Source organism: Aotus nancymaae, unplaced genomic scaffold, assembly GCF_030222135.1.
Source record: "Aotus nancymaae isolate 86718 unplaced genomic scaffold, 86718_ANA_hifiasm-v0.15.2.pri h1tg000010l, whole genome shotgun sequence".
In the NCBI taxonomy this organism is placed as follows: domain Eukaryota; kingdom Metazoa; phylum Chordata; class Mammalia; order Primates; family Aotidae; genus Aotus; species Aotus nancymaae.
The window spans coordinates 64,920,366-64,942,339 of record NW_026988421.1 but is presented as its reverse complement, the minus strand read 5'-3'; the positions used below and the strand labels follow the sequence as shown (position 1 = coordinate 64,942,339).

The following is a 21,974-nucleotide window of genomic DNA, read 5'->3' as shown; positions in this document are numbered from 1 at the left end:
TTACAGGAGCTTGTCCATTAGGGAGAGATTTCTTGGCTGTAGAGGCATCCCATGAACCAAGAGACCATTCATGTTGGGCTGATGACTGCTTGCTTGACAGAGACTCATCTACATTTCGAAAGAAGACAGTACTCATGATTGGTTGGAGAAGATACCTGTTTGGTTTCCCAACCTTGCCAAAAGTTAATAATTTCAATTTGGTTATTTATACTTTTTCCCTGTGCTTTAATTTTTATAATATCTTGGGGACCTTAGCTGGGGCCCCAAGTTAACTGTCCATGTGATAGGGTCCCTCCTTTCTTCTCCATTCCTAAATGATAGCAGGTAGGTGAAGCCTGATCAATCTGGATGAAAACAATTAACAGCCCTCTCATGGGGAGTGAGGACCTTTATTATTATTATTGTTTACATTATAGTAGAAGAGAAAACTCAGACAAAATATGGAACAATAATAGAAAATAATAAGGGGAAACTCTAACTTGATCTCATTCATCGTCACACAATCCTGCACTCTGTACAAACGAATCCTCTTTCACTACCTGTGGAGCAGGTCAGCTCTCGGTAACCTAAATCCTAAAGACTCTGTACTAGGAGGTAAGCTTATCTGTTCTAATTTTAGCAGGATGTAATGTTTCTTGGACTGGCACTGCCATCCTAGACCCCTGCTTGTTTTCTCAGATCATCAGCTCATTACCTTTTCTGGCCATCTCCACTGCCATAGAATGTATTTTCCTTCCTCTTTCTCTTCACAATGTTTGAATTAACTCTTCTCCTTCCTTAGATCATGAACGACCAGAACGTCTATTTAGGGCTTAGGCTACTAAACCATGGCCACACCAGTTCAACATGCAGAAGTGCTTTATCACCACCAAAGGAACATTAATTTACCTGGTTCATCCCTGGTGTGATGACTTATGAGCCTTCCTAATTTTCTTTTCTTTTTTTTTTTTTTGAGACAGTCTCGCTTTGTCACCCAGGTTGGAGTGTAGTGGTGTAATCTCAGCCAACTGCTACCTCTGCCACTCAGGTTCAAGTGATTCTCCTGCCTCAGCCTCAGAGTAGCTGGGACTACAGGTGCCTGTCACCATGCTCAGCTAATTTTTGTATTTTTTAGTATAGATGGGGTTCCACCATATTAGCCAGGCTGGTCTTGAACTCCTGGCCTCTAGTGATCCACCCACCTTGGCCTTATTTTAAATATCTGTTTTGTAAATCCAGCTGCACAGTATCTGGCCAGTATACCAACAAAGATCTGGTAGTAAAACCAGAAAAAACAAAACAAAAACTAGATCTGGTAATAAAATTCTCTCCTCTCTCTCTCTCTCTCTCTCTCTCTCTCTCTCTCTCTCTCTCTCTCTCTCTCTCTCCCCTCTCTCTCTCCCCTCTCTCCCCTCTCTCCCCTCTCTCCCCTCTCTCCCCTCTCTCCCCTCTCCTCTCCCCTCTCTCCCCTCTCCTCTCCCCTCTCTCCCCTCTCTCTCAGCAGAGGTTGCAGTGAACTGAGATGACGCCACTGCACTCTAGCCTGGGTGACAGAGTGAGAGACTGTTTCAAAAAAAAAAATAAAAAATAAACAGGTGGGCCAGGTTGAGAGAACAAGGAAGGAAAAAGCCAGAAGGAAGGAGGCATTCAAAGGACGATGTAAAGACCATAGAGAATCTAAGATGAGTCCTTTTTATTATCCTCTATTCTTCCCAAAACAGACTTAGGCTGACCACATGGTTAATTCTAGATTGCACAACTTATGGATGCCTCCTCAGAAGAGCTGACTGAGAAGTATTTATCAACTCTAATTTGCTATTAATATTTTAAACTGAAACTGACCAATGCAAAGAGTCACTGGATTATTATGATAAACACATAACTGTACTAAAAAATATTAAGTCAGAAATCATACAAGTAAGGCAAACAACTGAGCAATTCCTCTGGTGAGAGTAGCTCTGGGGTCTCCAACTGATCCCTCTGGGGCTTACCGGATTTGAGATAATGGACAGCACCTTAGACTGTGGCACTCGTGGTAATACCAGAGGGTGTGGTTCACTCAGCACACAGGAACTTTCTGAATTCGGTCTGGTAACTGCAACATTACTCTCATCATCTGGGCAAAGGAATAGATCTATTATCCGTGGATAATCTTCTGGCCCATAGCAACAATATTGTGAAAAAAATATCTCTCCTGAGAATTCATAGTCTTCACTTATTTTTGCAGCCCAATTTTATGCCACCTGCATGATTCAAAAAAACCCCTCAAACCAAGACTAGTTGAAAGTGGTTTCCCAGGCTGATGATGCCTACTGGTACCTGATGGAAGGAGAAAAATATGTCTAGAGCAAAGTCGTCCCACACACCTTTGGAGTTGATGGAAATGTTTTATAACTAACTGTGCTATTCAGTGTGGTAGCCACTACCCTCCTGTAGCTATAGAGCACTTAACATGTGGCTAGGGAGTGAGGAACTAAATTTTAATTTAAATTTTAACTGATGGCCAAACGTGACTGATCCCTACTCTATTGGACAGTGTAGCTCTAGGGGAGCCTTCATTAATCCAGACCTCAATTTCGACAGGTAAAGTTCTGAGATTAGAAACTACTGTTAAGAATCACATCCAGAAAGAAACAAGGCATCTTGAAAAAGAGCAAGCAAAAACGACATAATCAGATCAGCAAGGATTTCAGAAATTGGAATTGACAGATGTAGAATGTAAAACAAAAGCAGAAATAGAAAATATGACTAAGAGCAAGACACCATAAAAATGACCAAGCAGGCTGGGCATGGTGGCTTATATCTGTAATCCAAGAACTTTGAGAGGTGGAGGCAGATTGCTTGAGGCCAGTAGTTCAAGACCAGCCTGGGCAACATAAGGAGACCCCCATCTTTACAAAAAAAATTAAAATTAGCTAGGCATGGTGGCACGTGCCTTTGGTCCCAGCTACTTGGGAGGCTGAGGTGGGAAGATAATTCAGCCCAGGAGGTTGAGGCTGTAGTGAGCTGTGATGGCACCACTGCACTCCAGCCTGGACAACAGAGTGAAACCCTGTTTCAATAAATAAATAAATAAATAAATAAAAATTAAAATAATTATAAAAGTTATAAATACATGATTACATTTCATCAGAGTTTTATATACTTTGAGGTTACAGTTCACAGACCATGTAGTCCTACTGCACATATTGCAAACCTGCATGTAGTTTGGCTTTCTTCTTCACATAGAGGTTGGAAAAGTTGCTCTAATAGTAGAGATAGGTTTGTACCAGCAACTGTCAGTTTGTTCTAACAACAATGAACCAACTGGTCCATGACAAAGCGAAAACTGCAAGTGTTCTCTTTCTATACTTCCAGGTATTCCAATAAAAAGTAATGATAACAGCTAACATTTACTGAGCTCTTACATATTCCAGGAACTGCTCTATATACTTTGATGTAATTTATTTCTTAAACAACCCTATGAAACAGATATTAGTATTTATACTCATTTTATAGATAAAGAAACTGAGGCTCAAAGAAGTTAAGCAACTTGCCGAGGATGTAGATAAAGTTAGTGTCAGAGCCAGCAGTCAAACCCAGTTGTCTGGCAATGTAGTCTGTGCTTTAATCATTAAATAACACTGCTTCTCATGGAGATCACATTTCAGAGCAGGGTTGACAAACTATGGCCCATGGGCCAAATCTGGCCTGCTACTGAAAAAAATATATATATATTGTGGTAAAATACCCGTGATTTACCATTTTGCCATTTTACACTCATGTCACTTAACAGCAGGGATACATTCTGAGAACTGCATCGTTAGGTAATTTTGTCATTGTGTGAATGTCTGAGTGTATTTACACAAACCTGGGTGGTACAGCCTATTGCACACCTAAGCTAAATGGTATATAGCTTGTTGCACCTAGGCACAGTGTACAGCATGTTACTGTACTGAAAACTGAAGGCAACTATAAAATTCAGTGGTATTTATTTAAACAAGCCTAAACAAAAAAGGTACGGTAAAATTATGGTACAAAAGATAAAAATTGTACACTTGCATAGGGTGCCATGAATGGAGCTTACAGGACTGAAAGTTGTTCTGAGTGAGTCACTGAGTGAGTGGTGAGTGAATGTGAAGGCCTGGGTCATTACTGTACACTACTGTCTATAAATGCTGTACACTTAGGTTACACTATATTTTTTTAAAATTTCTTTTTCTTCAATAAATTACCCGTAGTTTATTTTACTTTTTTAATTTGTAAATTTATTTTTTTAACTTTTTGATCCTTTTGAAATAACAGCTTAAGACACAAACACTGTAAAACTGTATAAAAATATTTGCTATTTCCTTATTCTGTGAGGTTTGCCCATTTTTAAATTAAGTTTTACTGTTTAATCTTTTTTGTTAAAATCTAATACACAAACACACACATTAGCCTAGGCTTACTTGATGTAAACTTACTTTGTAATTTTTTATTTACATATTACTCTTCAATAAAAACTTTTTTTTCCTTTTACTCCTGGCAAGCTGTGATTCAATAAAAAGTTTAAAAATGTGTTTGTTTACAACGAGCTAAAAAAGATTTACAAGAAAAAAACAAACAAGCCCATTCAAAAGTGGGCGAAGGACATGAACAGATACTTTACAAAAGAAGACATACATGAGGCCAACAAGCATATGAAAAAATGCTCATCATCACTGGCCATTAGAGAAATGCAAATCAAAACTACATTGAGATACCATCTCACACCAGTTAGAATGGCAATCATTAAAAAATCTGGAGACAACAGATGCTGGAGAGGATGTGGAGAAATAGGAACACTTTTACACTGTTGGTGGGAGTGTAAATTAGTTCAACCATTGTGGAAAACAGTGTGGCGATTCCTCAAGGACCTAGAAATAGAAATTCCATTTGACCCAGCAATCCCATTACTGGGCATATATCCAAAGGATTATAAATCGTTCTACTATAAGGACACATACACACGAATGTTCATTGCAGCACAGTTTACAATAGCAAAGACCTGGAACCAACCCAAATGCCCATCGATGATAGACTGGACAGGAAAAATGTGGCACATATACACCATGGAATATTATGCAGCCATTAAAAACGAGGAGTTTGCATCCTTTGTAGGGACATGGATGAACCTGGAAACCATCATTCTCAGCAAACTGACACAAGAACACAAAATCAAACACCACATGTTCTCACTCATAGGTGGGTGTTGAACAAGGAGAACACATGGACACAGGGAGGGGAGCACTATACATGGGGGTCTGTTGTGGGGGAGTGGGGGGGACAGCGGGGGGGTGGGGAATTGGGGAGGGATAGCATGGGGAGAAATGCCAGATATGGGTGAAGGGGAGGAAGGCAGCAAATCACACTGCCACGTATGCACCTAAGCAACAACCTTGCATGTTTTTCACATGTACCCCAAAACCTAAAATGCAATAAAAAAAAAAAAAAAAAAAAAAATGTGTTTGTTGGACTTCTCCTTCCAGCCAAGATGGAGTAACATGAACTGGGTTTACTCTCCTGCTTAAAACAACCAATAAAACAAACAATGGCTTTCAAGACACTGTACATCAGATAATGGAAGTTTATAAACCCTGAGATGATAAACAAATGAGACTAGACCTGCAATTGCCTTGAAAAAGTTTCCAAGATATGGCATAAAGAGAGGGAAATGGCTGGGAGCGGTGGTTCAAGCCTGTAATCCCAGCACTTTGGGAGGCTGAGGTTGGCGGATCACAAGGTCAGGAGTTCAAGACCAGCCTGGCCAACATGGTGAAACACTGTCTCTACTAAAAATACAAAAATTAGCCAAGCGTGGTGGCACATGCCTGTAATCCCAGCTACCCAGGAGGCTGAGGCAGGAGAATCGCCTGAACCTGGAAGGTGGAAGTTGCAGTGAGCTGAGATCACACCACTACACTCCAGCCCAGGTGACAGGGTGAGACTCCGTCTAAAAAAAAAAACACACGCACAAAGAGTGGGAACTGAGGCACAGCCTGGTAACTCCCTGAGTTGACAGTCCAGAGACCAAGGCAGCTAGGATTTACAGAACAGAGTATCTTAGAGAAGAGAAATATACAGAAAGAAAACCCATGGTATCTGCAGAGGGTAGGGCATCATTTGAGCATTCAAAATATACTGATCAGTGCACATATCAGAAGCCACCTGAGGCTAGGGGAAAAAAAAACTGAAAGAAGGGAACAGTACCTGCTGCTCACATGGAACAAGGAATACTGCTTGTTCCTACCCTCCAAACCAGACAAACTCAATTCATGGAGCACTGGGCAAAATAAGATCTTGCCCCAGTAGGTGGTTAACAAATTAGCTCTAGACTGAACATTGCTCCAGACGTAACAAATCATAAAAGACCAGAATGGATCAAACTGTTTGCAAGTAACTTAATAGCATTTCAGAACAAAGCTCAAGAAAATATGCAGTAATTAAAAGAAAAAAAGAAATTCATCCCTTAGGTAACATTCACAATGTCTAAAATCCAATCAAAGATCACCAGGCAGGAAAATACAAGCCATAATGAAAAGAATATAAATAACTGAAACCAACCTAGAATCAACACAGATATTCAAGTTATTCCATTATTCCACATTTTCAAAAAATCGAGTAGAGGCATGAAAAATATATATGTCTTTCTCAAATCATACTTTGAGATGAAAATGAAAATATCTTACATGACATTCCCTAAATGAGCAAATTCAACACTGTAGAAGAAAAGATTAATGAACTTGATGGCATAACAATAGAAATTACCCAGAATGAAATACACAAAGAAAAAAAAACAACATAAAAAAATTTTTTTAAAGCATGAGTTATCTGAGGGATAAACAGTGATCAAATGGACTAATTTGTAAGTGACTGAAGTCCTGACAGAGAATGTGGGACAGAAAAAAACATCTGAAGAAATAATTGCTGAAAGCTTTCCAAACAATGAAACAAACCTACAGCTCTATGAAGTTCAACAAACTCCAGGCAGAAGAAACATGAAGAAGACAACATTAAGGCACATCATAATCAAATTGCTCAAAACCAGTGATAAAGAGAAAATCTTAACAGCAGCCAGAAAAAAAAAAAAAAAAAAATGCACACAGGAACAAAGATAAGGATGACAACAGATTTCTTTTCAGAAACAATGCAAGTGAGAAGAAAATGAACAGCATTTTAAAATTACTAGGAGGCAAACTATTGACATAGAGTTCATAAAATTATTTTGCAAAAATGAAAGCCAAATAAAAGAATTTTCATATCTACAAAAGAAACAATTCATCACTAGCAGACACACATGCAAGCAATGTTAATGGATATTCATCAGGCTGAAAGAATTAAAAAAATTTTTTTTAGATAAGATTCATATAAAATTCACCATTTTAATCATTTTAAAGTGTACAGTTCAGTGGTTTTTAATATATTCACAATCTTGTACAATCATTACCACTATGTAATTTCAAAAAATTTCCATCACTCTGAAAAGAAACACTGTACCTCTCAATTTCCCTCTTTATCCATTCCCTGGCAACCACTAAACTACTGTCTGTCTCCACAGCTCTGCCTATTCTGGATATTTCATATGAATGGAATCATACAATATACATGGTGCTTTTTGATTATCTTCTTTCATTTGGCATATTTTCAAGGTTCATCCATGTTGTAATGTATCAGTACTTAATTGTTTTTTATGGCTCAATAATATTCCATTGCATGGTATACTAGTCTGCTAGGGCTGCCATAACAAAATCGCACTGATTGGGTGGACTGCACAATGGACATTTATTTTCTCACAGTTCTGGAGGCTAGAAGTCCAAGATCAAGGTGCTGTCCTGGTTTTCAGGTGGCCACCTTCTTTCTGTGTCCTCACATGGCCTGTTCTCCACATGTGTGTAGAAAGAGATCTCTGGTGTCCCTTCCTCTTCTTACAAGGACACTGGCCCTGTTGGATTAGGAGCCCACTCTTATGACTTCAGTTAACCTGAATTACCTCTCTAAAAGCTCTGTCTTCAAATACAGTCACTTTGGGGTTGTAACATAAGAATTTTAGAGGGGAAACAATTCATCCCATAACATATGGATAAACCAAAATTTTGTTCATTCATCAGCTGATGGACATTTGAGTTGTTTCCACTTTTTGGCTCTTATGAATAATGCTGCTATGAGCATTCATACACAAGTTTTGTATGGACATACATCTTCACTTCTCTTGGTTATATACCTAAGAGTGGAATTTTCTTGGTCTTTTAATAATTTTATGTTTAACATTCTGAGGAGCTGCCAAATTGTTTCCACAGTAGCTGCAGAATTTTATATTCCCACTGCAATGTGTGAGGGTTCCAATTTCTCCCTGTCTTTACTAACACTTGTATTTTTCCTTTAAGAAATAAAATTTAATTAAAAAGGTATATACACATAGCCATCCTAGTAGGCATGAGGTGGTATCTCAATGTGGTTTTGATTTTCATTTCCCTAAGGACTAACGATGTACATCTTTCATGTGCTTATCAGCCATTTGTATATCTTCTTTGGAGAAATATCTATCCAAATCATTTGCTCATTTTTAAATTGCGTTGTTTGAGCTTTTATTATTGAGGTGTAGTTCTTTACTCCAGATACTAGATCCTTATTAGTTATATGATTTGTAAATATTTTCTTCCATTTTACAGGTTGTCTTTTGCTTCCTTGATAACATTTTTTATGGCACAAAGTTTTACATTATGCTCAAGTTCAGACTATTATTTTTTCTTTTGCTGCTCATGCTTTTGGTGTCATATCTAACAATGTATTATCAAATCCAAGGTCATGAAGAGTTACTCCTTTGTTTTCTTCTGAGAGTTTTATAATTTTGGCTCTTAAATTTAGGTCCTTGATCCATTGTGAGTTGATTTTTGTATATGGTGTGAAGTCAGAATCCAACTTTATTCTTTTCCATGTGAATAGACAGCTGTTCCGGCATCATCTGTTGAAGAGGCTATTCTTCTCCCATTGAATGATCTTGGCACCCTTGAAAATTAATTGGCCACATATGTGTGGGTATATTTCTGAGCTTTTGATTCTATTCCACTGATCTATTTGCCTGTCCTTACGCCAGTTCCACACAGCCAGTTTTGATTACTGCAGTTTTGTAATAATTTTTTAAATCAGGAGGTATGAATCCTCTAACTTTATTCTTTATAAATACTGTTTTGACTATTTAAGGTCTTTTGCATTTCCATATGAACTTCAGGATCAGCTTGCCCATTTCTGCAAAAAAGCAGCTGGAATTTTGATAGGGATTGTACTGAAACTGTAGATCTATTTGGGGAGTATTACCATTTTAACAATATTAAGCCTTCCACTCCATAAACATAGGATGTCTTTCCATTTCTTTAGTCTCCTCTACATTCTTTCTATAATATTACATAGTTTTCAGTGTGGAAGTCATCTTTTTTTTTTGAGACAAAGTCTCGCTCTGTCACCTAGGCTGGAGTGCAGTGACACGATCTTGGCTCACTGCAGCCTCCATCTCCCAGGTTCAAGCAATTCTTCTGCCTCAGTCTCCCGAGTAGCTGGGACTACAGGCACACGCCACCATGCCCAGATAATTTTTGTATTTGTACTGGAGACAGGGTTTCACCATATTGGCAGGAGTCTAAGATAGACAAGAAATTATCTGAAAAGATATACATATGTGGCTTTTGTCTAATTTAGTGAACCCCACTGATACCATGGAGAACCATAAAGTTTTTGAGAAAATTGTTTCAATAGAAAAACTGCCAATTTGGACTAATAGGACAGAGTCAGTACAAAATGGAAGAAGGTTGTCAGACCCCCAAAATTGTACGGCAATAAGCAGCCTGGTAAAACTACTTAGCTACAAACATGTGCTACCTTTCATGAAAAAAGGAAAGATGATTGAGAGGGTGAAACCAGGCCCCTGAGAATGGAGCAGAGAACTGCAGAGGATGAGTCCCAGGTCTTGAAACTTAGTCATGGAACTCCCAATATTTTTTACCTAGCTAGATTTCAGAATTGTTATGAACCCCTTTTTTTTTTTTTACCTTCCATTCCCCCTTCCTTTTAACTGTACTGTCTATAAGTATTATCCTTTGCCTGTCCCACTCTTGTATGTTGGGCATGTTGGGGGTCAGACAGCTTGACTCTATAGTTTCACAGATCTACAGATGGAGAGAAATTGTGTACAGAACCTGTACTGAATGGATTACATTTAGGAACATCATCCACACCAGGACCTGATTTAGATGATAAGATTCTGGATTTTTGAGCTGATGCTGCAATGGGATGGGACTCTTGAAAACCTTGGGAATGAGGTGAATGTATTTTGCATGTGGGAGAACATGACTTATTGGGGCATGTGGTAGAAAGACTCTAAGATGACCCCTGCACGATTCCTACCTCTTGGTGTTCATGCCTACATGAAATTCCCCCACTCTGAGTGTGAGCAAGACTTATGACTTGCTTCAGACCAATAGATAATGGTAAAGTAATGGGATGTCATTCCCATGATCACATTATATTATATAGGTTTTTGTCATTAGTTCACTAGCTCTCAGTCTTTCTTCCTGGCTTTGAAGAATAAAGCTGACATAAATACTACAGCTCTAAGGAACTGTATGCTTCTAAGAACATAAAAAGTGTAAGTGGCTCCTTCTCTAGTTAAGTCTCCACATGAGCGCCCAGCCTGACCAACACCTTGATCACAGCCAGGTAAAACCCTAAACAGAGAACTAGCTAAGCTGTTGCTGGACTTCAGACTCAAAATGTGAGGTATGTTGTTTGAAGCCACTGTTTGTGATAATTTGTTGAGCAGCACAGAAAACCTACATAAACAATCCTTAACAAGTGAAATGTATATCTAACTACAACCCAGCCATTCCACTATGAAGAATTTACCCAATAGAAAAAAAATGTATGTCCCCAATTTATTGTACACTAGTGCTTCTAACACCTTTACATGTAGTAGCCCAAAGCTGAAAAGAAGCCAACTGGCCATCAACAGATAAACAAATTGTGATACAATGGAATACTACTCAGCAATAAAAAGGAATGATACACAATGAATCAGTGATGAATCTCAAAAATCATTATACTGAGTGAAAGAAGCCAGACAAAGAGAACATATGATTCCACTCACATGAAACTCTACAAAATGCAAACTAATCTACAGTGGCAGAAAGCATATCACTCTTTTTGTGATAATCACTTTGGAGATGCAGAGATACGCAAGGGCAGGAGGGAGAGATTGAAAGGCATAAACTTTTGGGGGTGATGGATATGTTCATTATATTGATTGTGGTGATGGTTTCATGGGTGTATACATAGATGAGAACTTATAACACACTTTACGTGTGTAGTTTGAGGGACTCCACCCTCCCTGGTGGCAGGCCGAAGGTGCATTTTGAGAGTTTAATACAGGCATGAGCCACCACGCCCTTGTTTTTCTAGTTCCTTGAGTTGTGATGTTAGGTAGTTGTGATCTTTTTACTTTTTTTAAACTAAAAAAAATTTTTTTGTAGAGATGAGGTCTCGCTATGTTGCCCAGACTAGTCTCAAAACTCCTGGCCTCAAGCAATTCTTCTGTCTTGGCCTCCCAAAGTACCAGGATTACATGTGTGAGACACCATGCCCAGCCATCTTTCTACTTTTTTGATGTAGGCATTTAATGCTGTAAACTTTCCTCTTAATACTGCGTTTGTCTCTCCTTACAGTTTTTGTCTTAAAATCTATTTTGGCCGGGCGTGGTGGCTCACGCCTGTAATCCAAGCACTTTGGAGGCCAAGGCGGGCGGATCACCTGAGGTCAGGAGTTCAAAACCAGCCTGACCAACATGGTGAAACTCCGTCTTAAAAAAAAAAAAAAGAAATCTATTTTGTTAGCATGGTGGCTCATGCCTGTAATCTCAGCACTTTGGGAGGCCGAGGTGGGCAGATAACTTGAGGTCAGGAGTTCAAGACCAGCCTGGCCAACATGGCAAAACCCTATCTCTACTAAAAATACAGAAATAGTCTGGCTATGGTGTTGTGCCCCTGCAATTCCAGCTACTTGGGAGGCTAAGGTAGGAGAAACACTTGAACCTGGGAGACAGAGACTGCACTGTACTACAACCTGGGCAACAGAGTGAGATTCCATCTCAAAAAAAAAAAAGAACTAGAAAAACAAGAACAAACCAAACCCAAAGTTAACAGAAGAAAGGAAATAACAAAGACCATAGCGGAAATAAATGAAATAGAGACCAAAAAAAAAAAAAAATTACAAAGGATCAATGAAACAAAAAGGTGGTTTTTGAAAAGATAAACAAAATTGATTAATTACTAGATAGATAGAATAAGAAGATTGAAATAAACACAATCAGAACTGGAAAAGGAGACATTACAACTGATACTACAGAAATACAAAAGATCATTAGAGAGTATTTTAAGCAACTATACACTTAACTAGAAAACCTAGAGGAAATGGATAAATTGCTGGCAACAGAACAACTGACTGAGGTTGAATCAGAAAGAAACAGGACTCCTAAACAGACCAAAAATGAGTAGTGAGATTGAATTGGTAATAAAAAATCTCCCAAGAAAATCCTAAAAACCAGATGGGTCTGGGTGCAGTCGTTCATGCCTATAATCCCAGCACTTTGGGAGGCTGAGGCAGGTGGATCACTTGAGGTCAGGAGTTTGGGCCTGGCCAACATGGTGAAACCCCATCTCTAGTAAAAATACAAAAATTAGCCAGGTGTGGTGGTGTGCACCTGTAGTCCCAGCTACTTGAGAGGCTGAGGCAGGAGAATTGCTTGAACCCAGGAGGTAGAGGTCACAGTGAGCTGAGATCACACCACTGCACTCCAGCCTGGGCGATAGAGTGAGACTCTGCTCCAAAAAAACCCAAAAACTGGAAAACAAACAAGAACAACAAAAACCAGATGGATTCACAGCCAAAAATAACAAAAGCCTAAAAATCAGATGGATTAAAACAAAGAAACAAACAGATGGATTCACAGTTGAGTTATACAAAATATACAAAGAACTAATACCAATCCTCCTGCAACTATTCCAAAAAATCAAAAAGGAGGGAATTCTCCTTAATGCATTCTATGAGGCCAGTATAACTGATACCAAAAACAGACAAAGACACAATGAAAAAAGAACAATGTCCCTGATGAACATAGAGGCAAGATTCCTCAACAGAATACTAGCAAACTGAATCCAACAGTACATCAAAAAGATAATACACCATGATCAGGTGGGATTTATCCCAGAGTTGAAAGGATGATTATTTGATTTATATGCAAATAAACAAATGTGATACCTCATATAAACAGAATTAAAGACAAAAAACAAATGATCATCTCAGATGCAGAAAAGGCACTGGATAAAATTCAACATTGTTTCATGATAAAAGTCCTCAATGTACTACGCATAGAAGGAACATACCTCAACATAATAAAGGCCATATACAACAAACCCATAGCTAGCATTGTACTTAACAGGGAAAAATTGAAAGCATTCCTGAAACTGGAACAAGACAAGGATGCCCACTTTCATCAGTCTTATTGAGCAAGTCCTTGTCAGAGCGATCAGGCAAGAGAAAATAACAAAATGCATCCAAATTGGAAAAGGGGAAGTCAGATTGCCCTGTTTGCTGATGGTATGATCTTATATCTGGAAAACCTGAAAGACTCTATCAAAAAACTTAGATTTGATAAATAAATTTAGTGGTTTCAGGATACAAAATTAAGACCCAAAAATCAACAGGGTTTCAATACACCAATAATGATCTAGCCAAGGACCAAATGAAGAAAGCAACTCAATTTACAATAGCTATAAGAAAGTAAACTATCCTTGGCCGGGCATGGTGGCTCACGCCTGTAATCCTAGCACTTTGGGAGGCCAAGGTGGGTGGATCACCTGAGGTCAGGAGTTCAAGACCAACCTGGCCATCATGGTGAAATCCCATCTTTTTTTCCGTTTTTTTTTTTTTTTTTTTTTTAAAAAGAAAGAAAATAAATTATCCAGGATTATATTTAAGCATGGAGGTGAAAGATCTCTATAAGGTGAACTACAAAACACTGACTAAATAATTCATACATGATACAAACAAATGGAAAAACATCCCATGTTCATGGATTGAAAGAATCCATATTGTTAAAATGACCATATACATCAAGCAGTCGATTCAACACAATCACTATCAAATTACCAATGCCATTTTTCACAGAATTAGAAAAAAATACTAAAATTCACGTGGACCCCAAAAGAGCCCAAGTAGCCAAAATAATCCTAAGCAAAAAGAACAAACCTGGAGGAATCACATTACCTGACTTCAAATTATACAAGGGTATAGTAATCAAAACAGCCTGGTACTGGTATAAAAACAGACACACAGACTAATGGAACAGAATAGAAAATGAAGAAATTAAGCCATATACCTACAATCAACTGATCTTTGACAAAGTCAACACAAATATACACTGGGGAAAGGAGTCTATTAAATAAGTGGTGCTGGGAAAACTGGATGGCCATATGCAAAAAAATGCAACTGGATCCATACCTCTCACCATATATAAAAATTAACTCAAGATGGATTAAAGACTTAAATCTAAGACCTGAAACTATAAAAATCCTAGAAGAAAACCTAGGAAAAACTCTTCTGGACATTGTCCCAGCAAAGAATTTAAGACCAAGTCTTCAAAAGCAAATGCAATGAAAACAAAAATAGACAAATGGGATTCAATTAAACTAAAAACCTTCTGCATAGCAAAAGAAATAATCAACAGAATAAACAGACAACCTGCAGAATGGCAAAATGGCAAAAATAAATGTGCAAACTATGCATCTGACAAAAGACTAATATCCAGAATCTACAAGGAATTCAACTCAGTAAGAAAACAATACATAACCCTATTTAAAGCTGCGAGAATTAATGTGAATTGCAGGACACATTGATCATCCAAAAACAAACAAACAAACAAAAACAAACCCTATTTAAAAGGGGAAAAAGAACATGAACAGGCTGGGCATGGTGGCTCACGCCTATAATCCCAGTACTTTTGGGAGGCCAAGATGGGCAGATTGCTTGAGCCCAGGAGCTTGAAAGAGAGAGAGAGAGAGAGAGAGAGAGAGAGAGAGAGAGAGAGAGAGAGAGAGAGAGAGAGAGAGAGAAAGAGAAAGAGAGAGAGAGAGAGAGAAACAAACAAAACAGGACATGAACAGACATTTTTCAAAAGAAGACATATAAGCATCCAACAAACATATGAAAAATGACAGACGTTGGCAAGGATGCAGAGAAAAGGGAACACTTACATAGTCTGTGGGGAAGTACAGCCTTTATGGAAAAGAGCATGGAGATTTCCCAAAGAACTAAAAATAGAACTACCATTTGATCCAGCAATCCCTCTACTGGGTATATATGCAAAGAGAAATCATTATATCAAAAAGATACTTATCGCCGGGCGTGGTGGCTCATACCTGTAATCCCAGCACTTTGGGAGGCCGAGACAAGCGGATCACCTGAGGTCAGGAGTTCAAGACCAACCTGGCCAACATGGTGAAACCCTATCTCTACTAAAAATACAAAAAATTAGCTGGGCGTGGTGGCATGTGCCTGTAATCCCAGCTACTCAGGAGGCTGAGGCAGGAGAATCGCTTGAACCCAGGAGGTGGAGGTTGCAGTGAGCCAAGATTGCACCACTGCACTCCAGACTGGGTGACAAGAGCAAAACTCTGTCTCAAAAAATATATATTTATTCACACTCATATGTTTATTGCTCCACTATTCACAGTAGCAAAGATAGGGAATCAACCTAAGTGTCCATCAAGAGAGGACTGGATAAATAAAATGGAGTATACATATACTATGGACTACTACTTGGCCATACAAAAGAATGAAATCATGTCTTTTGAAGCAACATAGATGGAACTGGAGGCCATTATCCTAGCAACATAACTCAGAAACAAAGTCAAATACCACATGTTCTCACTTATAAGTGAGAGCTAATGGTACATATGGACATAGAGAGTGGAATAAGAAACACTGGAGACTCTGAAAGGTGGGAAGGTGGGAGGGTAGCAAGAGTTGAAAAATTACCTAGTGAGTACAATATTCACTATTCTAGTGATGGGTACACGAAAGACCAGACTTCACCACTAAGAAATATATACACATAAGAAACTGGCACTTGTACTCTCCGAATACATAAAAAATAAAACGGCAAGGAAAAACCGTGTAGTTTATTATATATTGATTATACTTTAATATAGCAGTTTAAAAAACATGCTACCTGCACATGATTTTTCTTCATAAATCATTATATTCAAACAAAGTGCAAGCTCTGTCTAATCATAGTCTAGGCCTTTTTATTTATCTACTCATTCTCAAAGATTTACTAAATACCTGTTAGCTTCTGTGGGGAATACAAACATAAATCACACCCACTGTGATCTGAAATCAGGGGCAGAGGCTAAATATATGGTCATATCGTATCATATCATAAGATGACAATAAACATATTTGGCCTCTGCCCCTGGTTTATGGCACACAGCTCCTAAAACTCTTAGAATACTCAAAGTGGTAAGTATTTTTTGTATGCTAATGATATGGTTGGTGGTTAGGGACTCCTGGATAGTCTGAGGATTGGGCAGGGAGATAGTGGTTGGCAGGGGAACCAATGATGTAATTAGAAGGTTGGAACTTTTTCAGTTTTTCAGCTCCATCCCTTGACCTCTACGGAGAAGACAGAGGCCGACGGTCGAGTTAATCAGTGATGGCCAACAATTTAATCATGCCTACAAAATGAAACCTCCATTAAAAACCCTAAAGGACTAGGTTCAGAGAGCCCTAAATAGCTGGTCGGTCAGAAGTACAGGTCACAACTTGGAGCTTGCAACTGGCCTGAAGTTGGGGGTGGTGGGACTGGGCCCTTAATTTGTGGGATCTGACAGTATCTCCTGGTAGATTATGTCAGAATTGAATTGAATTACAGGACACAACATTGATGTCTGCTGGAGAATGTGATATCAGAATTGCTTGCGTTGTGGGGGAAAAAACCCTACCCATTGGTATCAGACATGTTGTGATATGTGAGAGCAGGAAAAAATACTTAGGTTTTTCCTACTCTCTCATATCCACTTTTTTTTGTTTTGAGACAGAGTCTCTTATGCCCAGGCTACAGTGCAGTGCTGCAATCATAGCTCACTGAAGGCTAAGAATCCTTGACCTCCTGGGCTCAAGTGATGCTCCCACCTCAACGTCTTGCATAGCTGCAACTACAGGTGTGTGCCACCATGCCTGGCTAATTTTTTATTTTTTATAGAGATAGGAAGGATCTCACTATGTTGCTGAGGCTGGTCTTAACCTCCTCAGCTCAAGTGATCCTTCTCCTTGGCCTCCCAAAGTGTTAAGATTATAGGCATGAGCCGCTGTGCCTGGCGCATACGCACCTTTTGCACTAATGAAGCATATCATCTAATAGACTGGTTAGGGTTTAGAAATCAGAAGCAATTGTTTTTTACATTGTTTTCACAAAGATCCTTACCAGAGGCAAATCCTTCCCAGTGACTACGTGTCAACTGCTCCATACAGCTCACAACCTTGTTCCATACGTTGTCAAACACATAAGCAAGGACATCCTCTTTCATGCAGTAAAACAGAGCAATGGGAGGATACCCTAATTTCTGTTTCTCTGTAGCTGCTTCTGATTTCTTCCCATGAAATCCCTCTTCCCTGTAAAAGAAGCAAGAGGGAAAGATTTTATGATTATTCTTCACTGAATGTTCACCATTGTCCTTTGTGTTTCTTAGGAAGGATTGGTGTTCCCACTCCACCTGCCCTGCTGCCCGCCCAGCATATAAGCACATGTACGAGGCTTCTTGTGAACTAAGGCAGTTCTCAACAAAGGAGATTGCATTTTCCTTTTTATCCCCACTCCATCCCACTATTCTGCCAAAAACTAGAACAAGAAAAATAAGTCTAAGAATCATTATTGTATTCACTAATTTCCCATACATGTTTTGGTTTATTTTTCAACCCTCAATCTTTTCAATTAGGAATATTCTAAAGGTCCAACTACTGATTTTGTGTCTTTTGGCTTTAAATGAATGAGTATTGTCAATTGTGCAATCAGTTATAATAGTAAAGAACACAGAAATAATATTTTTTGTTGTAACAGGAGAAAACTTAATTTTTGTTTATTTGTTTTGACATGGAGTCTCACTCTGTTGCCCAGGCTGGAGTGCAGTGGCTTGATCTTAGCTCACTGCAACCTTTGTCTTCTGGGTTCAAGCCATTCTCCTGCCTCAGCCTCCCGAGTAGCTGGGAGTACAGGAGCCTGCCATCGTGCTCAGCTAATTTTTGTATTTTTACTAGAGGTGGCATTTCACCATGTTGGCTAGGCTGGTCTCAAATTCCTGACCTCATGTGATCCACCCACCTCAGCCTCCCGAAGTTCTGGGATTACTGGCATGAGCCACTGCACCTCTTAGATTAATATTAATGTGATATTTAATGATGTGCATGGCACTGTCATGATGCTGTGTAATTATTATACTTGAAGCAATGATTCATTAGAGAAACATTCCACCCAAATTATTAAAATTAGTATACTTTACTAAGCCAAATAAACATTTGGTAATTGGTTAGAAAGGAAAAGGAGGGAAGCTAAACAGAACAGGCACTTGTCTGAGGCTCTTCTGGAGACACTTGTGTCTGTAGCCCAGAAAGTCACAGTTAGCCAAGTCTATCTCTGCTTCTCTAGATGGGAATATCAATATCCCTGGAGTTCTGGGGGAAAGAATCTAGCTAATAGTTGTGCTCACCTAAGATAGATGTATTATATAAACTAAGACAAAAAAAATTCTGAAGCTAGCTTAGAATAGGAATAAATAACTCCGGGTCTCTACAGTGAAAGTTACCCCTAGGGCAACAGAGATCTCAAGTATTAAGAAAGTGTAGGCAGGAAAGAAGGGTGCAGTAAGGCTTATGCAGCATAGCTACAGACTCTCATCTCTGCCTTCCCTAAGAAGACTTAGCCTGGCATTAGGTGGGGGAGTATGGTGAGTAGTATTAATTGTGTTTAAATTTATATTTCTTTTTAGAGGAGATAACATAATGTGATGAAAAAAATTCAAATTGTACAGAAGGATATATAGTGAAAAAGATGTTGCCTACATTTCTGACTCCCAATCCCCATCCCCAGAAGCAAATGTTGTTCCAGAGAAACAGTTACATTATACACTGTACTGTCCCTTGTTCTTTATTTAACAATGTATCTTGGCCCTTGATCTCTATCAATACATATTAATCTAGGCTGGGCTCGGTGGTTCATGCCTGTAATCCCAGCACTTTGGGAGGCCACGACGGATGGATCACTTGAAGTCAGGAGTTTGAGATGAGCCTGGTCAACATGGCAAAACTCTGTCTCTACTAAAAATACAAAAAATTAGCTGGGCATGGTGGCACACGCCTGTAATCCCAGCTACTCAGGAGGCTGAAGCAGGAGAATTGCTTGAATCAAGGAGGTGGAGTTTGCAGTGAGTGAGATCATGCTACTGCACTCCAGCCTGGGCGACAAAGTGAGACTCTGTCTCAAAAAAATAAAACAAAACATATTAATCTGCCTCGTAAGAAACAACTGCAGAATATTCCATTGTATGTACTATATCTTAACTTGCCTCTTATTGATCAACCAATCTTTTGCTCTTATAGTCGATGTGCAAATTAATATCCTTAGGCATAGTTCTTTGGCTTCATAGGCAATTATCTCTGTAGAATAAATTCCTATAAATAAGCGTATTGGGTTAAAGGGTATGTGCATTTCAATTTAAAAGATATTGCCAAATTTCCTCTAAAACGGTTAGATGACCCAATGGTGAAAGAATATGTCTGTTTACTCACTCAAGGAATTATCAAACTTCTTTATCTTTTGTTCTCTGCCAATCTAACAGATAAAAGTGCCTCATTATAGTTTTAATTTGTATCTCTAATTACAAATGAGGTTGAATTTCATTTATGTTTAAAATATATTTTATTTTTATGTTGATATCCTTTGCTTGTTTTGTCCTTAGTCTTTTCTTTATTGATGAACATATTAAGGAAATTAACTCTTTGTCTGTGAATGAACTACAAACATTTTTGCCTAGTGTGTCATTTGTTTTTTGACTTTGAGTTTATGTTTTCAATTCCTACTATAGAAATTAGCTTTTTTCTATTTTGACATTTATTTTTTTCACAGCAGCATTGTATCCTAGAAATGAGGTTTTTTCTATGCAGAAATTTATCTTGTATAGTCATTTAAGAATTTGTTATGTGACTTTTAGGTTTTGTGTTATAGTTAAAAAGGCCTTCATTCCCAAATTATATTGTTTAAAAGTCTCCCATATTTTATTTTTTCTAAATGTATATGATTTCATTTGTCACATTTAATTTTTTTAATGTGTGAAGCTTATTTTTATGGAAAGAATAAGTTAGGCACCTTATATTTTTTCCAGATGGTTTTTCCATTTGTAGTAAAATCATTTGCTGAAATTACTGTATACACTAATGTCCTATAGGTGTTTTGGTTTATTTTTCAACTCTCAATCTTTTCAATTAGGAACATTCTAAAGGGCCAACTACTCTGTCATTTTAGAAGACATCTTAGACGCATCTCTAAAGGGAAGGGTGCCTTTCTAAAATCGTCCATGTAGTACCTGAAAATCCATTTTGGTTAACTATCAGAAAAAGGGAAAGAGATGCCATGGGGACACTATCAGCCATTTACATCACATATAAAATTAGTTAAATCAGATTTATTTTTTATAAACTTAAACCAAAGAAGAAGACCTTTGATTTGAGGAAAAATGGAAAACAGAAGTAATCTGACATAGGCCAGGAGAAGTGAAAGGGAAGGGGGCAGTCTCTGGAAAACCAAAAGAAACAGCTTACAATTCTAGCTCAGTGGCATTATGTATAGAAACCTGACTTATATTTAGCTGGCCCTAGGGCTGTGTGTACATGAGTGATATGTGAGTAAACATGGCTCAGCAGGAAATACAATGGGAAAAAAAATGCGTCCAGAATCATGTGATGTAATACTAACTAGACAGCTGCACAGCCTAAAGAGAAATTTTCACTCATTTTCAAATGTGCTGCTGTGTATATCAACTCTGGAACTTTTTTTTTTTTTTGAGACGGAGTCTCACTCTGTCGCCAGACTGGAGTGCAGTGGTGTGATCTCAGCTTACTGCAACCTCTGCCTCCTGGGTTCAAGCAATTTTCCCGCCTCAACCTCTCGAGTGGCTGGGACACAGACATGCGCCACCAGGCCCAGCTAATTTTTGTATTTTTAGTAGAGACGGACGGGGTTTGACTATGTTGTCCAGGATGGTCTTGATCTCTTGACCTCATGATCCGCCTGCCTCAGCCTCCCAAAGTGCTGGGATTACAGGCATCAGCCACCACGCCCAGCCCAATTCTGGAACTTTTAAAGGCTTAGAGGAATAGTTTAAGAGGTTAATGTTTCAGAAAAGTAGCATGGAATAGTGAAGAGAAGACTAGATTGAGAATCAGATGAATAAGGTTTTGGTTTTAGCTTTACTTTAGATAAATCATTTAACTACTCTGATTCTCACCTATCCTGTGAAAAAGATAAATCATATCTATGTGATAGGACTACTGTTAGAATATAGTAAGAATAGATATAAATAGAATTATTAATTATAAAATCTGTGCCAATCATAAGGTTTTATACAAATTGTATATACCTTTTTCTTTTCTTGTTTTGTTTCGTTTTTTGGAGATGAAATCTCGCTATGTCACCCAGGCTGGAGTGCAGTGGTGTGATCTTGGCTCACTGCAACCTCCGCCTCCTGGGTTCAAGCAATTCTCTGGCCTCAACCTCCCAAGTAGCTGAGATTAGAAGTGTACACCACCATGCCCAGCTAATTTTTGTATTTTTCACAGAGAGGGGGGTTTCACCACATTGGCCAGGCTCGTCTCAAACTCCTGACCTCAAGTGATCTGCCTGT

General features: G+C 38.6%; 2 protein-coding genes across 18 annotated transcripts in view; one reads left to right on the top strand and one right to left on the bottom strand.

Annotated features, from left to right (window-relative positions):
• The window catches only part of FAM149B1 (family with sequence similarity 149 member B1), a 54,002-nt gene that overhangs the window by 11,020 nt on the left and 21,008 nt on the right, over window positions 1-21,974 (bottom strand). For 14 of the 16 annotated variants that reach the window (XM_012460225.3, XM_064374277.1, XM_064374272.1 and 11 more), the window contains 3 exons: window positions 17,507-17,694; window positions 1,971-2,095; window positions 5-108 (listed from right to left, as the gene is read on the bottom strand). In XM_012460225.3, coding sequence (XP_012315648.2) covers window positions 5-108; window positions 1,971-2,095; window positions 17,507-17,694 — 417 coding nt within the window. The remainder of the gene's footprint in view (window positions 1-4; window positions 109-1,970; window positions 2,096-17,506; window positions 17,695-21,974) is intronic. The other 2 variants (XM_064374274.1, XM_064374282.1) reach the window with 1 other exon arrangement.
• The window catches only part of DNAJC9 (DnaJ heat shock protein family (Hsp40) member C9), a 50,681-nt gene that overhangs the window by 16,617 nt on the left and 12,090 nt on the right, over window positions 1-21,974 (top strand). Inside the window, exon 5 of one of the 2 annotated variants that reach the window (XM_064374290.1) lies at window positions 1,484-4,479. The exons of the other annotated variant lie outside the window; for it this stretch is intronic. Coding sequence (XP_064230360.1) covers window positions 1,484-1,495 — 12 coding nt within the window. The 3' untranslated portion in view covers window positions 1,496-4,479. Of the gene's footprint in view, window positions 1-1,483; window positions 4,480-21,974 lie in introns of those variants that run through there. 2 annotated transcript variants of the gene reach the window in all.